The sequence below is a fragment of the Miscanthus floridulus genome, chromosome 6 (assembly GCF_019320115.1).
Source record: "Miscanthus floridulus cultivar M001 chromosome 6, ASM1932011v1, whole genome shotgun sequence".
In the NCBI taxonomy this organism is placed as follows: domain Eukaryota; kingdom Viridiplantae; phylum Streptophyta; class Magnoliopsida; order Poales; family Poaceae; genus Miscanthus; species Miscanthus floridulus.
In genome coordinates this window covers 139,071,096-139,095,501 of record NC_089585.1, presented here as the reverse complement: position 1 = coordinate 139,095,501, position 24,406 = coordinate 139,071,096, and the positions used below count along the sequence as shown (strand labels likewise).

At 44.7% G+C, this 24,406-nt stretch overlaps 1 protein-coding gene across 1 annotated transcript; it reads left to right on the top strand.

Moving 5' to 3' along the window:
* Positions 1-14,891: 14,891 nt before the first annotated feature.
* LOC136461345 (WAT1-related protein At4g08290-like) lies at positions 14,892-23,917 on the top strand. Its single transcript, XM_066460680.1, has 6 exons — positions 14,892-15,366; positions 17,804-17,866; positions 18,366-18,482; positions 18,561-18,642; positions 18,706-18,807; positions 23,816-23,917. The coding sequence occupies exons 1-6, from the start codon at positions 15,089-15,091 to the stop codon at positions 23,915-23,917; spliced, it is 744 nt and encodes a 247-aa protein (XP_066316777.1). The 5' UTR covers positions 14,892-15,088.
* Positions 23,918-24,406: the final 489 nt, after the last annotated feature.

Sequence of the window (24,406 nt, the reverse complement as noted above, 5' to 3'; positions counted from 1 at the left end):
TCACTTATTACATCTATCACAAGAACACCAGAAAGTAGGGTGTTCCTCATCAAAACATTTCTTTTAATACCTTTCTTAATTTATTTAATTAATTAGAGGAAATGGTAAACATATATGAAAACTACACCATTAACTCTACAAAAATTACAATAGATACTACATGCTCTAAGTAGACTACCATAAAAATTTCACACCATTTGAGCAAGTATAACAGCCTACACAAAAATGATAAGACATAATGGCTTAAAATGACATAATTAGGAAACCTTAGTGAAACATGTCAAGCAATAGATTTCATATTTTTTCTAACATCCTTAAGGTACTAGGATACTCTCCACAAAGTTTCATGGTCATAGGATTCCTAGATAATTTACAAAAATTTACACAAGTATCAATCAATGATAAAAGGAAAATCTATAACTCAAAAATCATACATGCAATGACTCTCAAATTTTTACCAGAGCTTCTACTAAGCAAGAATAGCTTACCCACAAAATTTCAAAATTTTTGAATCACAGAAACTCAAGATATAATTTAAACAAGTTTGCATGCATTTCAAAACACATTTCAAGTTCCTATTTAATTCATCGAAAATTTCTACATCATGTGCTCATGTCATATTTTTCTTAAATACTACACTTCACTGTGAGTCTACCAAAATTTGAATCACACCATTTGGATCTACACATTTGGAGTTACAAAATTCACAAACTATCACTCAAATCTAAAAATTTGAACTATCCTATCACTACACTGTCACTAACGCGTGGGACCCGTGTGTCAGCCGACCCCACTCATCAGCGACACAGAACAGGGGAGACGGCGTGCGATGGCGCGGCGGTGGTCTAGCTCGCCGAAGGTGAGGACTTCGGCGACACCAAGGACACCTACGTGCTCTACGTGAAGAGGTGAATCGATTGGCGCTACTGGCAAGGTCTATGGTTCAACGGAGGTGGCTCGTCGCTGGTGATGGCGGCATGACAGAGCTCCGACGTGAGGTGCCGATGACGGCGAGCCTTGGCTGCCTCATCCGAGCTCGTTATGAGCTCCACGAGGTCACTACGGTGCTACCCAAGCAGAGAGAGGAGGACGAGGAGGTCACGGTGGTGGTTGGCCGCGGTGAGCTCCACTCCGGCGAGGCGTGGCCATGGATACGGCGATGGAAAAATGGCCACTGGCCCTCACCTAAGGCATGGATGGCTCGGCTAGGCGGTCGACGAGGTAGAGGAGGACACGGCGGAGCTATGGTCGAGCTGTGGTTTGTGTTTTTGCGGCGGTGAGTAAGCTAGGCGACGGCGGAGCTGCTCGGCAATGGCAGAGCCGGCGCAGCTCTATTGCTGCTCGCGGTGGAGGCGAAGGGACTAAGAAAATGAGTTGTGAGCCGGTCGGGCAGGCGCGTGGGAGGTTCAAGTCGCGGCCTGCGACGCCAGGACAGCCGCGGCGCGTGGCTACGCGGTCAAACGGCCGACGACGAGTGTCACCCACGCGTCGGTTGTTTTCTGAAAACGGTCAGGCACTGTAGCTCGCCATTCAAAGTTCCTTCGACGCCTGACAGCGAGAATTGACGGTGCTTGATCTCATAAACCGTGACAAATCAGTGAAAACTATATACATGAAAGTTGTAAAGCTATGATACGGCTACAACAATGCTTTAGACATCATCAGCTAATTCTCGACGGATCACGAGTTATATCAAGCCAAAGTTGAGTTCATGAAACTAAAACTACAACTAAGACTTAGAAATATTTTCAAGTGTTGAATCAGCCTTCAATACTGACTTGTGGGTCCTTTTTGAATATGTTGTGCACATTTTCATGACTTGGCTTCTAAATAAAGTTTATTTCTTATAAAATTTGCTACAACTTTGCTTTAGGTTGCTCAGACATGCAAACACTCTAAGCTACACTTTTTAAATAGTCAAACAAAAGGGTTCAGGAGTCAAAACAAGTCAAACCACTATTTGAAATCATAATTAGGTAATGTGATCAATATGAACAATGTTCCAAATGACATTCTAGGTGTAACTAAGTTACTTAAGAGAATTATTAGCCACACCACACATTGGTCACACAAGAATCAAGCATTGTATGTACTTAAACAATGAAAAACACATGAAATGTTACATTTGTTTCATGATCTTGTTGCATGGTACTAACTAGCTTTGTTTCACTAAAGTTAGTTGCACATGTTGCACTTAAGTGTTGCACACTATTCATTTCATAAAAGAAACAACACACATGAAATATGCAACATGTTGCAATGTTTCGAAATCATGTTTCATGTGATATAAGCTCATGAATGGATGAACGATGCTCATGTTCATGAAATGCAAGTGCAAATGTGGAAGCCAAACACCTAGGGTGTTACAATAGCGAGGTGAATCGATGGGAAACATGCACCTAGGGAAAGTCGATGTTGCCATGCGAATCGTCGCCATTGCTTCGTATAAGAAGGGAGTGTGGTGTGTTGCTTTCTCCACTCTGAACTTGCAAAATTTTGCAGTTGATCTTTCTCTTTCTTTCTTCAACTGTCTTCGCAAGCGTGGCAGGCCATAGTGACTCTAAGATCGAAAACTCATATTCAAACGATTCTGAATTCAAAGAGAAGGAGAGCGAGATCCTACTTGACCTCTCTAACGGAGGCGTTAGGTTTCGTGGTCGTGGTGAGGGCACCTTTGTGTTCCCTTTTTGCCGTGGCAAGAAAGTGTCGTCATGGAATCTTCGCGAGTTGTTGTAGCACGCCAATGGGAAGTCTCGCAGAGGCGAGGGGATCTCTGGGCCAGAGCATAGTGCTTTGGCCAAGTATATCCTGAGCAACGATGCCATGGCCCGTGACTACTAGCTTGGTGGAGTTGGGGACTACGGCGGTAATGAGGCGGTGAAGGCTCGCAGGGACCAGTGCCACGCGGCCAATAGGGCCGACAAGGAAGCGCACAAGGAGAAGGTACTGAAGAAATAACTCTATGTGATGATGTTTTTTGTGATCAACATTCTTTCAATTTTTTATAAGTTTCTACATAGTTCCTGTCACCAATCGAAACTAACTATATATATTTTAATTAACACAGTGGACCATGCGCCGCATGGGAAAGGGCCCCTACTACAAGCCTAACAGAAGGCTCGACGGAGGGTCATCCGCATCCCGCTGAAGCAGTGAAGCTAGTCTTGTAGTAGGATTTTATTCTATGTACTGAATTTTTAGCGTAAAATATATATGTTTTATTTACATAAAATATGAAATGTTCTTAACTTATGTATTTTTTGGGATCTTCCTTATCTTTGCAGTAATGTTTATTTTGTGTGATGGGGAAGCGGTCTTCTACGACCGGTAGTGTGATGGTAGCCCCCGAGCATCTTAGATTTCACGACTGAATGACACGTCCGTCGTTAGGTGATATTCGTAACACGCAACCACCAGTCCACCACCGCCGGTAGACTTCACCGCTGCTTTCAGACGGTCAGGATGGCACCGCTATCATCAATTTCCAAGCCCACCCAAGTCTCCCGCGCGTATTTATGAAGTTTCGCTCAAATTTGCATTGTCGTGGCCCTGACTTTAGCTTACAAAGACCGCTTCCCCACCCTATTGCCTCCTCCTCAATGCTACTATTCTCCATCACCACCGCTCACCGCTGACAATCTAGTGCTCTGCACCACGGCGCCAGTACGCCTCACCGGCCCACACAGATCCACCGGTGACCAAGGTGGTACTCACCGCCGTGTCCGCTCGAGCTCACTGCTACAAGATCCAAACGTAAGGGTAATGCTTTCATACTTCCCTTATCCATGTTTCTTGGATTTTTATTCCCCTGTTCACTCATATAAGTAGGAATCAAGCTTCCATCTGATTAGTGTGTGTCTGCCGCTCTAGCAGATCCTTGTCAAATGGAGGAGGTCCCCAACAAGATGAAGGGAGTGGGCATCCTAGCAGACCATGTCTTGGTCCTCATCCTCTGCCACCTCATTGCCCACTCCTTGTGTAGCTACAAGTGTGTCTGTCGCTCTTGGAACCATCTCATCTTGGACATCGAGTACCGAAAGGAGCTGCCCTAGATTGTTGCCGGATTCTTCTATCGCACCTGAAAAGACAAACACCACTTTGCCAGCGTCACCGGTGAACACCCGTCCTTGTCCTTCTTGCCCTTCCCCATTCAGGATGTCATCATCTCATATTGTTGCAGCGGCCTCATCCTTTGCTGGTGTTTTGGGTGTCGCTATGTTGTCTGCAATTCGGCAACTAACAAATGGTTGCTACTGCCGGATAACCTCCATTCTTGTGGCGAGGCTCGGTTGGGATTTGATCCGATAGTGTCCTCACACTTCCATTTGTTTGAATATGGGAAGATGATGGAGGGTGAGTCCATAGGTGTGAGCATCTACTCATCTAAGAGTGCAGCTTGGATCTTTAAAGAATCTGAATGGGGCGACGGTATTATAGTATCCATATATGCGAGAAGTGTGTTTCTTAATGGTTTTATGCACTGGCTTGAGTTCTCCTAGATCATTGCTGTTGATATGGATGAAAAGACATGGACGAAAATACAGAAGCCACGTGGTGATGCAATCTCCATCCATGAAGCCCAGGGTCAGTTGTGTTTATGTACTGCTGATATTTACACTATGACTCAGCTTTCAATCTAGATCCTTGAAGACTATGGTAGTAATAGATGGATATTAAAGCATACGGTGACCACGCTGGAGATATTTGGACAGAACAATATTGAATTTGGTTATGAGGTTTGTGATATGGAGTACAGAGTGATTGCCGTTCACCTTGAATGGAATTTGATTTTCCTTATTGGGGATGACAGAACACTACTTGCATATGACATGAACCACAAAAAAGTTCATGTCCTCCCTACACGGGTTATCCACAGTCCTAGACCTACCTGGAGTCTATCTATCAATGGACCTCACTATCTTTCTTATGTTCCCTTGTTCATGGAGTCATTAGCAGAGCAGTAAATGTGCATATGCTATATTTTGTTGTTGGGACATGTCTTTGTTCAGGTAGGGAGTTGTTTTGAGTCTACATATAGTCTAATTTTGTCTTGGTAATTAAACCAATGGTATATTGAATATTATTAATTCTACTGCTTTGCATTGTGCTGGTTTTGGAGTCTCAGTGCTTTTGAATGATTTTCCTGCAATGGCTATGGGAGGAAAAAGAGGGGTTCCATCGTGCATTGGCTGCCAAGCTGATCAAGGAGTGCCAATCTAAAGGAGCGGAGCACATCTACCTTACGTAAGTCTGTAGGGAGCAAAACCTTTATTATGCTATCTATGCACTGCTTGTGTTAATTCATCGGTTGACATAGTTGTTATGTTAGTGTCGAGCATTGTTATTATAACAAGTATTCTTTGTTGTGGACATGATGAATGATGTGTAATGATTATATCAGTATGGTGTATGTTCAGTAAGTTATTAAGGCCCAGCTGAATTAGTAAATACATTGTGAAAACTGAAAGCAATTCTGTCACCGTCAGATGTATAGGTCGTTGGTTGTTTTGTCATCACCGCCGTACCACTCGCCGTTGGTGAAGAAGACGGCCATCACCACCGCTATTCGTCTGATGTGGCTAGGGTCAATGGTGTATCACCACCAAATCGCTTAGTAACCTGACACCGACTAAAGGATCATCACGGGCGGATCATATTGCAATGCGATGGTGATGATGCCCTATGACCAGGCGGTTCATTCGTTGAAGCGACGGTGATGTTCGCGTCGACATAGGCGGGTCATGCTCTAATGCGACGGAAACAAGGACCTGATCATGGATGGATCATAAGCCAACACAACGGTGTTAGTGTACACCTACACAGCTAGGTCGGGCCTCAATGCGACAGAATAAGGCTCTGATCACGGACGGATCATAATCCATGTGGCGGTGTTAGTGCATACCCACACAGGCGAGCCGTGCTTCAATGCGACAGAAGTAAGGACCTTATCATAGACGGATGATAAGCCAAAATGGCGGTGTCGTGAACATCCCAGTCAGTCTCAGATAACAATAGTGATGGCTATGACTATCACTGCCGAGGCTGAAATTGGACTGTGATAGGGGTTACAACGTGGCTGTGAAAGGTGCGAGTGTAGTAGTGATAGGATTAGAAAACGAAGATATTTTTGCCGTATATATTTTAGAAACATATGTTTTTTTGTCGTGAGTTTTTTTACCGTATATATAGGGGCGGGGCAGGGGTGGGGGACACAGATGATTCTCTTAGTTATTTTTAGGTGGTAGTAGATATAAACAAATAATTGTTCATATATCAGACACTTTGTGTTACCTAAATGACATAGTTTAGTAAGAATTAGGGTTGTGCCAATAATGGACCTGGATAACACAGGTTAGAAAGACCAGGGATGCACATGTGTAATTTATAAATTCGTGGGTCGAAGCTTTAGGATAGATGTTAAGGCTAAGATCCATGGCCTTGGTGAGGTTTCAAACACCATTGAGAGACTTGAGTGTACCATATGAGGAACTTAGGCAAGTTTTCTTTTCAAATCTATTGAAAGCCTCCAAGAAGTTTGAGCTAAATCAAAGTAGGGGAAAAGTATCTGTCAGCTACTCAATCCTACAATTGCTTATGTCAAGGTGAAAGCTATAAGCCCCACATTGCTAAGATTGATGATGGATTTCCAAATGCTAACATGTTCAGTTCAAGAGATAGTATTTGTTTGTATATAATTTTTTGCATCCCTTCCTGTTTATTATTTTTGTTGTAGGGCGTTACATAGTAGCAACTCCTGATCCAACATGCTACACTTACAATACCATGCTAATTAAACCCACATATTTGCACGGGACGAGCAAAGGGATAGCTTGGGGGAGCTTGTTGACGGTCACCAACACCTGTTTTGACCATCAACATTTCACCCAAAAGCAAGATAAAGTGAGGAAAATCATCATCACATGTGTTGAATTTGCTTTACATTTCACCTAGTTACACTTGTACATCAAAAAATATTTGTATGCGGGAACTTTGGCAAAAATGGTGCAAAACATGGACATAGGAGACAAGTGGACGTGGCAGGGAGGCATGGGCCCACATGGCCACATCGGTCGACGCCATGTGGCATCGCTCGACCCCCATGTGGCCCTGCCACATCACTAATCCATGGGAGAGCCTCTCCAAGGCCTCTCCACCCTTGATCCAATGTCGGTTTGCTTCAAGGGCCGAGTTGGAAGTGCATTGGATCCATGGGTCCACCGTTGTTCACTTGGAGGTCTCCAACCAACTTCCTACCCAAGCAATCAACTTACCTGCCATGCAACTGCCATTGGGAGGCCATCTAGCGCTGTTGCATGTTGAGGTGGTGCAAGGGACGGTCGACCGACGCCCCTAGGCATCGCCTGATGCCCAAGGCACCCCCACTAGCTCATTTGGTGCCTACAAGTACCCCCTCACCTTCTACAAGCTATAAAAGGAGGTGTGGTGCTCGGTGAAGAAGTGCCCCATTCAATTCCAAGCTTCTCCAAGCTCTCTAGCTTAACATATCTCTAGAGTAGTAGCTTAGGAGTGGAAGTAGAGCTAGAGCAGAGCTTCCTCAGAGTCTGAAAGAGCCTTTTCTGGGTCTGGTATAGCTCCTTTGTGATTCTTTCATTTAGCATTTACTTTATTCAGTACTTTACTTTTAGTACTTTTTTCAGTATTATTGCTTTGCTTTGTTCAAGTACTTGTTCATTATTGTTCATCATTAGTGAGCTTAGGTGCTTGCTCTTAGCATAGTATCATAGGTTATCTTTTGTTTAGTAGTCATTCGTTAGTACCGGTTCCACCGTCTGGTTAGGGTGCTTTGATCTCATTTCATCGGAGCTCGGATCGAAGTAGTAAGTTTATAGATTAAGCGAGGTGCTTAGGCTATAGATTACCTGTGGATACGGCTAGGCCTCCGGATAGATTGTGGTAGTTGGCAAGTGGTGATAGCCTTGTCCATCCTCTGCATTCCATCATGTTAGGTTTATTAAATCGTAGGGCTCGTGGTAGACCTTATCTATTTAATCCCCTTGGTTGGTAGGCGGGTTGTGCCCTGAAGTACTAGCGCATTCCTTCTAGTCATTAGTGTATCTTTGTTACTTAAGATAAATTGCTCACTCTCCCACCTAGCTATCCTACCTCTAGTTTAGCTTGTTTATCAATTTACCTATTCGTTCACTCACAACCATCATTACCATCCAACTACTTAGGCTAAGGTCATGCTTTTCCTTTAGCAATCCTAGCGATCATTTATAACTTAGCCTCCTGCCTTCATTTGGGAAAATATAAATTTGACACTCGGTACTCACTGAGCAAAGTGCTACGCAATAGTTCTGTGCGCTTGCAGAATCCCTCCGCTTATCGTTAAGAAATATCAACAACTAGGAAGTCTCAGGTTCCTAGTTGGTTGGGTTTATAATTTAGCGGACACTCCGTGGGAGGTCACGGACTCTCTGCTGGAAACTGGGTGCTCTCAGGTACTTTGGCTATTCACTATAAATTGGTGAACACTCCGCGTAATGCCACGGACTCTCTGCTAATTCATATCTACAGATGATAAGGCTCTGCTGGGTAATTTTCTAGAACTGGCGGACACTCCGTTGATTCTGACAGACTCTCCGCTGAATGGTCGACATAACCTATGTTCATAGCTTTTCATGGTTGATCTTGGGTTTCAAGCCTAGATGTGTTATGCTGTGGTTCATGCATGTGTAAGATATTCCTAGGGTAGTTTAGGTGACTCACTAGGCTTAAGGTAACTAGGTTTGGAGCTAGGTTTACTAAGTGCAACTATGGATTTGGGATTAAACCAAAAACATAAGAAAAATAGGGGATAAACCATGAGATTGAGATGAAGTCCTTAGTTCTGAGATTTGAGAGCTTCCGTAGCCAAAACCTGAAGATCCAACTTCTTTTCACCTTTACTTCTTCATCCAAAGGAAGATTGACTTCTCATGAGCATTCTCTTGCAAAATTCCAAAAGATGAATCAAAAGAAATGCAAGGAATGAGAGTTATTCTTCTTAAGCTCACCATGAAAAAAGTTGAAGATGTAGATGGAGTCCATGAGGTGGTACTGGTGCTATTCTACTTCTTCCTTCCTCCAATCTTTTCCCCCTCTTTCTAGTTCTAGGGTTCTTGCTTGGTCTTGAGTGTAGAGAGAGAAGGGGTGTGTTGCAAATGAAGGGATGAGTGAGGGAGTGAGTGAGGAGGTGTGGTTTCAGCTAAGGGCTATTCCATTCTTGTGCTGACATGTGGGTCCAACTCTTTATAAATGGAAAACAACCCATTCCCCACTTATCTTCACTGACCTATGAGTTGGCGAATGGTCCGATAAGTCCGGCGAATCGTCTGGTAGATCTCTATCTTTGCTGAATTAGCTAAGTAGTCAAGTGGCTTAGTATTGGAGACCAAGAATTTTATACTCTAGGGTGTCTTCTGAGGTTGAGTTGATGTTGATGATACCATTAGGTTTTCTTCCAGCTTTCATAGAGATTGACTAACCCCTGTGGTCATTAGCCTGACCATGCCCATTCTGGGGATACTTGCGGGGTTAATCAATGAATTTACCAGGATGGTTCTTGCTCAAGGCACCAGGTATCTCTATAAGGGCTTGGTAGGGTGCTCCCTTTGATGGTCCAAAATGAGAGCCTGCATTGTAATGAAATCGAGTCGTTACAATAGGTCCCCCTAAATGGGATAATGAGGCATTAGTATATACCATTGTTGGTCATGACAGATTGAGGCAAGGGTGTGTTAGCATCCACTCAGTCTTTGGCCATGCAATCACCATCTTTATTAGATGCCCTTGTGTTCAATCCAATGCGACGCTCAAACATCGTGTTACGACGGGTCAACAACGCATGTCTTTGTCCAAATGGAACTTGTGATCTTTGTGTCATATGGCTAGATAGTAACTCATCACATCCTTCATCATCAGCCTCATCATGAGGTGGAGGAATATAAAGAGGTTGCATTGGACTCTGGGATAACCCAATCACTGGATTTTGTCGTAGTTCCATGAGCTCCAGATGTGCCCGCAGTTGGCCACACAACCTCAGGAATATACAATGGGTTCTCCATGGCGATAGACTCTAGGTGCAGGGTGTGCTTTCGCAACTCTTTGATTTTTTTCTTAGACAATTTCAATGTCTCCTTATGCTTGGGTTCCCTATTGTGCAGCTTTTGGCGCTCATGCCTTGTTTCCCTCTGTTCAGGTGTTGTATTTTTGTACCATTCATGCTTGTAGTTACTTTTTGATGTATTTTGCACACATGTTTCATCAGCACCGGGAATAGGGAGTCTCAATTTCTATCTCATCTGTCAATGTAATCATATAAATACAATCATTAGCTTTATTGAATCATACTATTGCAATATCATTTTGAAGGACCTAAAATATTTCAACATCTTTAATTACATACAACAATATTATTGATCAGATAGGAATCATTCCTATGGAGCCAATCATTTGTTTCAATAGGATACACGTTTTCCTTATTTGATGCAGCGTCATTATCTACAAATATTTACACAGTCTTTTCTAAAATTAATCACGTCGGCTAGCCAAAACAAGTGTGGAATTAAAACTATCGGTCTAGCCAAGACTACACCCCTCTATCTATGTTCTCTAGCACCTTCTAAAGATACTAATCAAGCAACAAAGGTGCCGAGCTAGCTAAAGCTCACCTAACCAATTCTAGGAGCAAGATCACACAAACCTATGCCACTAGTACTTTAAGCAACAAGGGAGCTCCTACACATGCTAGTAAGCAAAAGCACAAAGCCACCTAATGCTCACTAGCAATGCTCAATAACAAGGCAACCAATGACAAATTAGAGAGCACAAATACTTAGTTACACAAACTAAGCAAAGTGACTAACAAGGTTACACAAACCAAATTAGCCACGCAAGGGAGCTACTTCTATGCTACACAAGCAAGAAGGTAACTAGTAAGCTACACAAGCTAACTAATTACAAGAGCAACTATACAAGCACAATGTATATGAAAGTAATTATAAGCTTGTGTAACGAGGATGCAAACCAATGGGAAGAACAAGGTTGATACGGTGATTTTTCTCCCGAGGTTCACGTGTTTGCCAACACGCTACGTCCCCGTTGTGTCGACCGCTCACTTGGTGGTTCAACGGCTAATTGGCATCACCCGCCAAGCCCGCACGTCGGGCACTGCAAGAACCTACCCCGATAGTGAGGGTAGCTCAATGACACGCTCAACTAGAGTTGCTCTTCGCAGCTCCTGCAGGGCGAGCACAATGCCCCTCACAAAGCTCTTCTCCGGAGCACCGTACAAGCTTCTTGTGGGCTTCAACGGAGACCACCACCAAGCCATCTAGGAGGTGACAACCTCCAAGAGTAACAAGCACCACCGGCTTGCAACTCGATCACCTAGTGCCACTCGATGCAACCTCACAATGCAATCGCACTAGAATCGCTCTCTCACACAATCGAATGATCACTATCAAGTATATGTGAGATGGAGGACTCCCAAGCACTACTACACAAGCCACCAAGGCTCTAGTGTGCTCAGCTGCCGGCCCAAGGCCGACCATGGCTTCTATTTATAACCCCACGAACAAATAGAGCCGTTACCCCTTCACTGGGCAAAAGTCGGGACGACCGGACGCTCCGGTTTGATCGACCAGACGTTGGCCCTCAGCGTCCGGTCGTGCGATGCACGCCACGTGTCTCCTTCTTTGAACACTGATCGCTCAATCTCAACGGTCATCTAACGACCGGACGCTCCAGCTTGAACTGACTGGACGCAGCAACCCCAGCGTCCGGTCATTTCCAGTAAGGTACTAGACATGACCGGACGCGTCCGGTCGGTCGCAATCGGACGCAGCACCAGCGTTCGGTCACCTCCAGCAACACTGCTCTACCTACGTCATCACACGTCACCTTGACCGGATGCACCCTATCAGCGTCCGATCACTTCCAGCGCCAGCATCCGGTCGAAGATCGACGCTTGCCCGCTGACTGCCACTTCTGACCGGACGCTAGAACCCAGCGTCCAGTCACTACGTGACCAGTGTCCAGTCCACTCTGTGAGACCCTATCTTTTCGGAACAGGGCACCGGTGGCACCGTCGGACTGTCCGCACTCTACGGGCAGACACTCCGCCGGTGGAGTTCCAAACCCTTCTCACCTCCGTTCCATCGCCGAGTTGATCCACATCAACTCTAACTTCATCTCCTTTGTAAATGTGCCAACACCACCAAGTGTACACCACCATGTGTATGTGTGTTAGCATTTTCACAATCATTTTTCAAAGGATTAGCCACTCAACTTGCCACGCCACTCAATCCTAGCGACGATGCAAAGTTAGATCACTCGAGTGGCACTAGATGACTGATATGCAAACAAGTTTGCCCCCCTTGATAGTATGGCCATCTATCCTAAACCCGGTCACAAACTTCTCTACACACCTATGACCGGTGAAATGAAATGCCCTAGGTTATACCTTTGCCTTGCGCATTCCATTCTATCTCCTCCAATGTCGATGCAACACATGCACCAACATGATCAACAATGATATGATCCACTTCATATCATCACGTGATCATATTGGTTCATCGATCTTGACATCACTTGCTTTTCACCGTTGCCTTTGTCCATCGGCGCCAAGTCTTGCTTAAGCTTCACCGCCACGCGGTCCATCGCTCCAAAGCCTCCAACTTGCCCTTCACGCTTGCAACCGGTCCATCAAGCCAAGTCATGTCTTGATCTTCTCCACCTTGATCACATGACTCAATGTCATGTCTCATTTGCAATGAGCTCCTTCATCATCACATGTGTGAGCTTTGCAACATCTCTAAGCCATTTTCACCTTCATGGCATATGTTGCTCACACACATGTACCTGTGGACTAATCACCTGTGTATCTCACATAAATACAATTAGTCCACCTAGGTTGTCACTCAATTACCAAAACCACACAAGGACCTTTCAGCTGGCAGGCGCTATAGCGTGGACCCCCATCGGGGTTGGGAGTGGAGGCCCATCCACGACGTCCAAGGCATTGGCGGGCGGGGACGCAGCCATCCACAGGCCGAGCAGGCATACTATGCACCAGCTGGGAGCATGGCCGACCGTGTTTCATTCGCCTCCACCTAGGCCCCTGTCGTCCCGCTTCCACGCCGGCACGGCCTAGAACCACGATTGAGCGAGGGGACGCAGGTACCGGCTTTGCTAGGCGACGAACGACATTGAGGTCCCCGTCCGCTCCGTAGCATCCTGAGTCCACGGCTGAGGGGGGCTGGGGTTTCGCCGGCCGCCGAACAACATCAAGGTAGGAGCCTGCAGGCTGCTCGTCATCGGATTCCTCGTCGCCGGCATCATCTGCCCACCGACGGCGCTTAGAACGCCCTCTTGATGAGCCGCTTGGGTAGAATGGGGCCACGGCCGGCGAGAGTGAGCTGGCCGCGGGTACTACGGTGACCTCCGGGTGCCCACAGACCGAAGGCTGCCGGAGTTCTGACGCAGGCGCTCCTTTCGTCGGCGTGCATCGTCGACTGCATGGTGCTCGGCGGAGGTGTCCCGTACGTCGACCCTAGCTCCTGTGAAGTGCGGTCAGCGCGACACGGCGACTGCCCATCCCCTGCACGGGCTCCGTCGTTAGGACAGCGCCGCGAAGGAGGGGGGTCGCGCTGGGGGAGGGAGGGAGGGGAGGGGAGATGGAGCTGGCCGCCATTTCGGGCGCGGCGGTCGGCGGCGGCGTCCTCCTCGATAGGGAGGAGTCGCGGCATGGGCGGGCGTCCCCACATGGAGCAGAGGAGGATGGACGTGGGGGGGAGGAGGAGGGGTAGGTGAAGGGGAGGCGGCCGGGGATGGTGTGGACGCCGGTGCCGGAGATGCTGTTGGCGGCGGCGTGGTGGGGAAGCCCGTCAAGGTTGGGCTTGGGGGTGAGGCGGCTGGCGTATCCAGATTTGGTCGGGGTGGGGAAAGAGGAGTGGGAGGGGGAAGCGGGGTGGGGGAGGGGGAGGGGTGGGCGGCGGCGGGGTGGGGCCCTTCCGGGCTAGGGTTGGAGGCGACCCGCGGGCTCCCCTTTCTGATGTTAACTGAAAATACAACTTACATGCTTTGCTTAATTAGTGATAGAAAATAGAAGAAGATAGAAGAAGAGATTAGCCCAATCGATTTTTTATGCCCAAAAAAAGAGAGAGCACTCTACCGGGCAAACACTGTCGTGAATCAGGGGAGCAGGGATGGATCGTGGAGGTACTGTCGTGAATCAGGGGAGCAAACACTGGCGTGAATCAGGGGAGCACTCTACCGGGCAAACACTGATAACGCAAAACGCATGCATGATTGTGCCCGTACGTAAGTACGTCGGGCGTGTCGTCACTCCACCAACGATCGGACGCCTGGTCGCGCGCGTTGCGTTGTCGGGTGCGGGTACCAGCTTTCCGTAACTGCTCCTAAAATCGTGTTTGGATCTTTCAACTAACTCCCGTATATAAGATAAACCCAGTTTCCACAAAGCCAGGAAAATAGGCATAGTAAAAACTGGTCCACATCGTTTTTAATAAAATTGGTTTTCGGGAACCACGTTTCAGGCCCGCCACGGTAGTGCTAACTACTATCCACGTTCTAGGCCAGCCACGTCCAAACATATTTTTAATAAAATGACGCTAACTAATTATCCATCGGAAAACTGTTTTTTCTAAAAACCTGCTTAAAACTCGTTTAGCTAAAACCTATTTATATATTTTAAAGATCCAAACAACCAAGCCAGGGAAGGTAACCTCCTCATCCCCGAATCCCCGATATAGCGAGGGCCGAGGGCTCCGCGAGGCAGGCGTCCTGACAGGCCGGCAGGTCCATCATCAAGCTGCTATTCGTCGACAAGCATTTTTTGCTGCCATAGATGCAGCTTAGCCCCCTATTCCCGTCCGATCTGGGAAAGCATGCATATGGAGATAGACACGGCGGCTTATGTGGCGCGGAGAGAGAGAGAAGGGAGAGCCCCGTCCGGTCGGCTGAAACACATCGCCACAGCCCGCTCCCAGTCCCAGCTCGACCTGCCGTTTCTCCATCTCTCTGTCTCCCTCCCCCTCCTGATCCCATCGACCACGCGCCGACGATGGCTTCTTCGCCGACGACGGTGAGGGAGGTGGCGAGCGAGGGAGTGGCTGCGCCCACGGCGCCGGCGAGGAAAGGGGAGGTGAAGCGGTCTTCGCCGACCGCACGGGAGACGACCATGCTGTCGCTCAGCATGGTCGCCGTTCAGGTGATCGTCGTGGGGATGTTGCTGCTCTCGAAGCTCACTCTCAGTGCTGGAATGAGCCCCTTCATCATCCTTGTGTACCGCAATATGATCGCGGCAGCCGCCGTCGCCCCTCTCGCCGTCTACTTCGAGAGGTACGTGTTCCTTTCTCTTTTTTTTTTTTGTTTTTTCGTCGTGGGTATTCATTCAGTTGAATACCCTTTTTTTTGCGAAAAAGATCTAATCATATATATTGTGGTATACTTCCTCCGTCACATAAAGATCATTTCCATTCTTAATTTTGTTTTTGTTTTTGTGCTTCTTCTTTTGCCGAGGCCCATCTTGAAAGTATTCAAGGGTATTCCGGTTGAATGCTCTCTTTTTTTTGCGAAAAAAGATCTATACATATAGTGTAGTATATATGTATATGTATTGGGAAAAAAATGAAAATGAATGAAGGTAAATAAGCGGCCACTCTTTACTTCTTTCCTAGTTTCCCTCCCCACCCTATGGCCCAATACGGTCCACCAGAGAGCTCTGCGTCTCTCTCAGAGACTATGGGCTCCCTCCAAACGTTCTCGTCACCCACTCACCCGGCCAAACCCTATGCGGCGTGGGCGGTGTCTTTAGCCGGCAGCCGCGGCCGGCCACCACTGCGCGAGCGTGTTCTGTGCGGCCGAGCTGCCCGAGCACAGAGCCAAGTCAGGAGTACCTATGTTACCGTGTAAGTGAAATTGAGAATTTGGATGAAAATGCGAGTGAAATTAGGAAGAAAAACAGGGATATTGCCATTGAGGTCTCATTGCCGTTAACTGTTTCAATATTTAGGTTTTCGTTGTCTCAACCATGAAGAGGAAAAAATAGGGGAAGGTAGTATCATATCCTCTATATGACTATATATATTGGGATCATATGTTGCCACTTATTTGCTATGTTGAACTATTGTTTTTTTTTGTGTTAGACAATTTTAAATTATGCTCAAATTCTATGAATAATATGAAATCATGCTCAATTATGCGTTATATATTACCCCAAATTCAGTTATTAATTTACTAATGCAATCACTCAACATTAGTCTATATACTTTGTGAAACCACCGTAAGGATTAGTAGCAGCACTGCAGAAGTACTGTTTCTTATCATTCGTCAGGAAAAAAACAAATCCACATTACCCTATTAAAAGTAGCGTTTCAGAGTTTCATATGATAAATGTTGAATTCCTCATGTGCATATATTAGATATTTTTACCAATGGCGGCAGCCAACTGCCCATATAGCAATATGATTGAATAAGATCAAGTATTCCATTCTTCATTCATAGCTGATCAAGCAATGCAATGCATATAGACATATAATTGCATACGTTGCTAACTTAGATGCACAATAATTGAGGGGATATTTAATTTTTTTTTATAGAATATGTCAGAAGTGGTATTTTAGTTGCAAATTTTACCGGTCACTTAGGTTATCTATCATAATCAGAAAGTGTGGGTAATTTAGACACAAACTTATGAGATCACTTTGGATTATGTTTGGTAAATTTGTAGATTTAAGGGGTTTCTTGATGTTCTTTTTCATAATGTCAGAGTTGTTTTTTTTTTTTTTTTTGCCTTAGGAAAAGTAGAATAGACCCAAAAGCTAATATTAGAGTATACCGAAATGATGGCAGGCTATTCTAATTTTTTTAGGATTTATAATTTTTTTCTAGCTCATCACATACAGATTAACATGGATGTGACAATGGAGCATCCAACCAACACATCCAGGAACAGCGGCCCCAGTTCGACCGTAGTTCTGCATGCCCGCATCCACTTCACCGAACTGCTTCCTTCCCAAGCAGACCCAATTAACACTGACCACCCCATCCTGCTCGCACTGAAAAGTCACAGGCTCGACTCGACGAGAAAATCCATCAGGCGGCTTTGCGTCTAGAGGATCCAGAAGTGGGAGGAGGACGAGATCAGGGCGGCAATCAGATCCTGATGGCGTCCCCTTCCTGGCCATGCTAGCCACAAATACTCCCTTGGCTGCACTATCCCTTAAACCCATCAATGCCGGTGTGCAATCCCACAACAGCCCAAACCATATATAAGTCTCAGCTACTGCGCCCAAATTCTTGCCAGCCTCTACCTCATTAAACCACAATTGCAAACATTGGGTAGATTGAAAGACCTCACAGGAGTCCATTCTGGTTGACACATGTTGCTAAGTGTGAGATCTGGCTACGCATGGGCATGCATGGGTGGCACCAAGATTACTTTTTCCAAAAGGTTACCAAGAGCTTTGTCGAAAGTATGTTAGAAGAAGAAAAAAAAGAGGTTACAAACGCTCCAGGCTCTCTTCTTGGCATTCTACATTGAATCTAAGTTACCAAATTTTTCACTTGAATCTATATTCTATATGTTGTATGCTGGACAATATTACTATGAACCGTATTTTCTTTTGGTAGCTAATTAAAGTTGACACCTCAGTTGTAAATTATTAGCACAGGGCCTACAATTTGTTAGGGACGTGCGGCCCTTTTCTGATAAAGAGCACTTGGAGAATGTTGTCCTCACTTAAAACTCATAATTTATTTCATGTTTTTGTTGCAGGGAAATGTGGAAAGAGATAAACTGGTCTGTATGCTGCTGGATTTTTGCAAATGCTGCGTTTGGGTGAGCACTCGAACTCATCAATAATGTTTTCTGAACTCAGCTTGTTAGTCCGTACGGTTGTATATATATTCTCTGTTATGTACCAATAAAAAAAATTCGACCTGCGAGGGGCAAGCCGCCCCCCGGGCATTATACGTAAGAAGAAGGCCTTCTCACACAGGCCGAGAAAACCTCCGAACCCCAGCCCCGGCCCGACACTGGGAGACGTAACCCGTCAGATGGGCCGTTTCCTTTAAACCAGTGCTTTGGCACCCGGGACCAGCGAGGGGATTTTTTTAACCCAGGAGTCAAACTCAGGACGTGCCGCCGGAGTGACTAGCATATCTCGGTTAACCAACTGGACTAGCCATCTTTTGGCGTTATGTACCAATACTTTATACGATTTCCTTAGGAAACCGAACCAGTTTCATTAGTAGCTGATATAACTAGTACATTACAAGGACGCAGTGCATCTCTTTCAAGCGTGTACATACCTTGTTTCTTGCCTCTTATATTGCAGAGACGTCCTGGCAATGGGCCTGTATTTCTACGGGCTGCGGACGACCAGCGCTGCTTACTCTTCTATCTTCCTCAACCTGATCCCAATTGCCACCTTCGTCACTGCGATAGTGCTACGGTATGTATGATCAATAATTCTCAACGTGATACACAGTGTGATTGCGTTTAACGTGTCTGTGTGTTGATCTCCGTTTAGGGCTGAGAATCTAGCACTGGGACAGTGGCCAGGAAAGATGAAGCTGCTTGGCGCGCTGCTCTGCGTCGGCGGAACCATGCTGGTAAGCCTGCTGAAAGGCCCGCTGCTGCATCTTTGGCCCACCAACCTGCTCGGGTACTCCCAGGCACCTGCAGCCAACGCGACGGGTGCTCACCACAACATGGTGGTAGGTACCCTCTGGTTGTGTGGCAGCTGCATGAGCTATGCACTCTACTTCATCGTCCAGGTAATACAAACCGCTACAGTCTTTTTTCTTATTACCATTTTGAACCGATGACGGCCAAAAAAAGAAACTACTACCAGGAGAGGCTTGTGAAGGTGTTCCCGTCAACCTATTGGTCATGCTTTTCCTTTAGCAATCCTAGCGATCATTTATAACTTAGCCTCCTGCCTTCATTTGGGAAAATATAAATTTGACACTCGGTACTCACCGAGCAATGTGCTACGCAATAGTTCTGTGCGCTTGCAGAATCCCTCCGCTAGTCGTTAAGAAATATCAACAACTAGGAAGTCTCATGTTCCTGGTTGTCTGAGTTTATAATTTAGCGAACACTCCATGGGATGTCATGGACTCTCCACTGGAAACTAGGTGCTCTCAGGTACTTTGGCTATTCACTATAAATTGGCAAACACTCTGCATAATGCCACAGACTCTCCGCTGATTCATATCTACAGACGATAAGGCTCTGCTGGGTAATTTTCTAGAACTGGCGGACACTCCGTCGATTCTGACGAACTCTCCGTTGAATGGTCGACAGAACCTATGTTCATAGCTTTTCATGGTTGATCTTGGGTTTCAAGCCTAGATGTGTTATGCTGTGGTTCATGCATGTGTAAGATATTCCTAGGGTAGTTTAGGTGACTCACTAGGCTTAAGGTAACTAGGTTTGGAGCTAGGTTTACTAAGTGCAACTATGGATTTGGGATTAAACCAAAAACATGAGAAAAATAGGGGATAAACCATGAGATTGAGATGAAGTCCTTAGTTCTGAGATTTGGGAGCTTTTGTAGCCAAAACCTGAAGATCCAACTTCTTTTCACCTTTACTTCTTCATCCAAAGGAAGATTGGCTTCTCATGAGCATTCTCTTGCAAAATTCCAAAAGATGAATCAAAAGAAATGCAAGGAATGAGAGTTATTCTTCTTGAGCTCACCATGAAAAAAGTTGAAGATGTAGATGGAGTCCAAGAGGTGTTACTGGTGCTGTTCTACTTCTTCCTTCCTCCAATCCTTTCCCCCTCTTTCTAGTTCTAGGGTTCTTGCTTGGTCTTGAGTGTAGAGAGAGGAGTGTGTTGCAAATGAAGGGATGAGTGAGGGAGTGAGTGAGGAGGTGTGGTTTTAGCTGAGGGTTATTCCATTCTTGTGCTGACATGTGGGCCCAACTCTTTATAAATGGAAAACAACCCATTCCCCACTTATCTTCGCTGACCTATGAGTTGGCGGATGGTTCGGTAAGTCCGGCGGATCGTCTGGTAGATCTCTGTCTTTGCTGAATTAGCTAAGTAGTCAAGTGGCTTGGTATTGGAGACCAAGAATTTTATACTCTAGGGTGTCTTCTGAGGTTGAGTTGATGTTGATGATACCATTAGGTTGTCTTCCAGCTTTCATAGAGATTGACTAACCCTTGTGGTCATTAGCCTGACCATGCCCATTCTGGGGATACTTGCGGGGTTAATCAATGAATTTACAAGGATGGTTCTTGCTCAAAGCACCAGGTATCTCTACAAGGGCTCGGTAGGGTGCTCCCTCTGATGGTCCAAAATGAGAGCCTACATTGTAATGAAATCGAGTCGTTACAATAGGTCCCCTAAATGGGATAATGAGGCATTAGTATATACCATTGTTGGTCACGGCTGATTGAGGCAAGGGTGTGTTAGCATCCACTCAGTCTTCAGCCAAGCAATCACCATCTTTATTAGATGCCCTTGTGTTCGATCCAATGCGACGCTCAAACATCGTGTTACGATGGGTCAATAACGCATGTCTTTGTCCAGATGGAACATGTGATCTTTGTGTCATATGGCTAGACAGTAACTCATCACATCCTTCATCATCGGCCTCGTCATGAGGTGGAGGAATATAAAGAGGTTGCATTAGACTCTGGGATAACCCAATCACTAGATTTTGTCATAGTTCCATGAGCTCCAGATGTGCCCGCAGTTGGCCACACAACCTCAGGAATATACAATGGGTTCTCCATGGCGATAGACTCTAGGTGCAAGGTGTGCTTTCGCAACTCTTTGATTTTTTTCTTAGACAATTTCAATGCCTCCTTATGCTTGGGTTCCCTATTGTGCAACTTTTGGCGCTCATGCCTTGTTTCCCTCTGTTCAGGTGTTGTATTTTTGTACCATTCATGCTTGTAGTTACTTTTTGATGTACTTTGCACACATGTTTCATCAGCACCGGGAATAGGGATCTCAATTTCTGTCTCATCTGTCAATGTAATCATATAAATACAATCATTAGCTTTATTGAATCATACTATTGCAATATAATTTTAAGGACCTAAAATATTTCAACATCTTTAATTACATACAACAATATTATTGATCTGATAGGAATCATTCCTATGGAGCCAATCATTTGTTTCAACAGGATCCACGTTTTCCTTATTTGATGCAACGTCATTATCTACAAATATTTACACATTGCATATATCTGTAATAAAAAAATACATGTTAGTTCATTAGTACATGACAATGTCAATATGTTAGGATGCATTACAATTGGTAGTTCTAATAACATTATGGTTTTTTCTTTGATGATGGATTCACGGTGCCTCTTATAAATTGCATCCTTTTGTTAACGCCACCTAGCTCTATCCCTTTCCCTCTTACTCTCCATTTCTGGCTCATCTATCAAAGTAATCATATAAATACAATCATTAGCTTTATTGAGTCATATTATTGCAATATCATTTTTAGAGACCTAAAATATTTCAGCATCTTTAATTACATGATAACCGAGCGGACATGTTCTCGTCAACAATATTGTGGGTCTGACAACAAAAAAGCACATGGTAACCTGCTCCTTTGACCCTATACATAACTCAAAAATATACTGCCTCGGGGATCAAAGAAAATTAAGTGTAGCAGTAGCATCTATTTTCTATTGTGCTATATATATAGAAAAAATATCGATACCAGTAGCATCTGTTTTTAGTTTTGCTTGAGAACAAGTAGCATCTGCTTTCAGTTTTTGCTATTGTCGGATTGCTACAGTTTTATACTTTTTCTATAGTTTTAGTAGTTTTGCTATTCAGCAAGTGCAGGTTTTAGAGTTTTTAGATTCTGTTTTTACAGATTAATAGTAGGTTCTGTGCTTGTGCTAGCATTTGTTTTCAGAAATTTGTGATAACTGTCACTGGGAAATTATAGAATGTCTCTGAACAGATTTCCACTGAATTATGATGTTAATTTTCATGACAAGAAGAAGATGAAAAGACCAAAGAATAACCGACTCAGATTGATAGAGACTTGCATGATTAAATTAGTTTGCATCACATAAAACAAAAGTTAACAATAATTAACAGAGCTCCATCAAACTGAAACATAGAAACTTTGAGCGTAAAACCAAATTGAGTCTGAGACTATGAAACAATAGTGGGTGAAATTACCTGATCACCGGGATCGAACTGACTGCTTGGAACTAATGCTAGATGTTGTATAGGAGATGCTGCATGAGACAAAGAAGAGGAGAACATGCACAGGCCACAGGGTGAGCTAAACTGTCAAATGAAACAGAGAAACTTTGAGCGTAAAACCAAATTGAGTATGAGACTATAAAACAATAGTGGGCGAAATTACCTGATCACCGGGATCGAACTGACTGCTTGGAACTAATGCCAGATGTTGTATAGGAGATGTTGCATGAGTCAAATAAGAGGAGAACATGCACAGGCCACAGGGTGAGCTAAACTGTCAAACGGTGATGCATTTTAAAAAGACTCCGGTGAATGTCTTCACTGGTGGAGTTCTGCTATATTAGCGTTGGACGCCGAAACTGCCCAAGAGGAGCTAAAGCCTTTACTGAATTGTAATTGCCACCAAATAAATTAGTAGGTACTGTCTGCTCAAAAAATAATGAATGACTGAAGATGATGTCGGATAGTAGCCAAAGAAAAAAAATACATGATTTCTTTTTCAACTCTGATCTGTCATCATAGGAATGCAAAAGCAATCAGAAAAAGGAAAGTCTTTTCAGCTCTGATCCCACTATCATCACCGGAATGCAAAAGCAATCAGAAAAAGTGAAGGTTGCAGCATTCAGAGCTTAAACTGAAAGACCTTTTGCATTCAGAACTTGTGGGAGGCTGGGAGCCAGAACGTTGAACCGTGGCAAGGGATCTGCCCCTTCTTCCAACTCTGAAAAATTGCATAGGTAACGTTTAGTTATAACTATCTTGTGTGAGGCAGAGAGGGAGATAATGCTGGGGAGAGCAACACACTGCTATTGTGGGAGGCATGCACCCTGTCAGCAATCAGTGGCAGTATACTAATAAAAGATCTCTGAAAGGTTCATCAACTGTTAAATGGTCTACAGAATGTCTTATAGAGAAATGATGTTATATTATTAACAAACAAAAAATTTCACCAGATATATTATCGCTATAGGATTCTGTCATGTGGAAATCAGATTTCGAGAGTTCACATGTACAAAAGATTAATGAAACAAATCAGCTTATATATTATTAGTAAAGAGATATATGCATGCATCATTCGAATGTCTCAGTGCTTTCAAATGATCCGCAGTATATCAAAATACATACATCCAGATGGACCATATATACATACAAGGAGTGTCTTTTTTTTGGAAATCAAATGATGGGACATGAGAAGAAAAACACATATTCGATTTATGGCATATTTGGCCTTCAAGTTCTAGCAGTTCAAGCATAGTAGATCATGTAAGGAATTGAGATACCATACTTCATTCCATCTATCTTACAGGAAAAAAACAGCTCTGAGTTACCTTTGCTATGAATTGACTTAAATTGTCGAGTTGTTTCTTTTTAGTTGGTTGCTGCTGCAGCTAGTCACCAATTGACTTAAATCTCACATGACTATATTTTCACCTTATTAAATAGACAATGTAACATGGGATCCTGAATCTAAACATTGATGTATTAAGCACCTCTGAAAGCTATCAAGCAACAGGGGATCCTGAATCTAAACATTGATGTATTAAGCACCTCTGATAGATTATATATTTCTCTTTTTAACATTTCACAGAAAATAAGATGCTATATATTCCATCTTAAAGAAATTTATATCGGGAGCGAGCGACACGCCAAGGGGAGCGTCGGGCGGTCACGCGAGCGAGGGAGCATGTGAAGCGGGCGGGCGAGGGAGCGATGGTGTGCGACGCTGGGTCAACGATTCTCTTTTCAATGTTTTAGTTGTAGATAGATAGATGTTTTTTCCTCAAATATGCAAAAGATTTGCATATCATTGTATTAAGTAGAAGAGTTTAAACAAACATACAACACGCTTCTATCGAGCGCCGAAGGAGGTCGACCTAACACAGCCGAAGCTGAACCATCCTAGCAAAAGACCTCTTGTTTGGATATTACATAAAAGGAAACAACCAATATCGACGCAGCTTTGCGACCTAGGAGGTGGCCTTGCGTCTCCGTGACTGCCTGGACGAGCCCTTTTCAACGGTCGGGAAGAGCGCATGCAGCGCCTCGGCATTGGACGTAGTCAGATTGCAGTCGAAGAGCTTGTCAAAGGCCTCCAGCTTCGACGTGGATGGCGTTGAAGGGCCCTTGGTGTAGCCCATATGCTGCATGATCAACACCTCACCTCGCTTGGAAGCTAGTA

What these genes read in the sequence shown, in the direction of transcription:
- LOC136461345 (XM_066460680.1), top strand. Translation starts at nt 15,089, where the DNA reads ATGGCTTCTTCGCCGACGACGGTGAGGGAGGTGGCGAGCGAGGGAGTG. An exon ending in GCGTCGGCGGAACCATGCTG is followed by an intron (nt 18,643 to 18,705) that starts GTAAGCCTGCTG and finishes GGGTACTCCCAG; the next exon opens with GCACCTGCAGCCAACGCGAC. An exon ending in CACTCTACTTCATCGTCCAG is followed by an intron (nt 18,808 to 23,815) that starts GTAATACAAACC and finishes AACATTTCACAG; the next exon opens with AAAATAAGATGCTATATATT.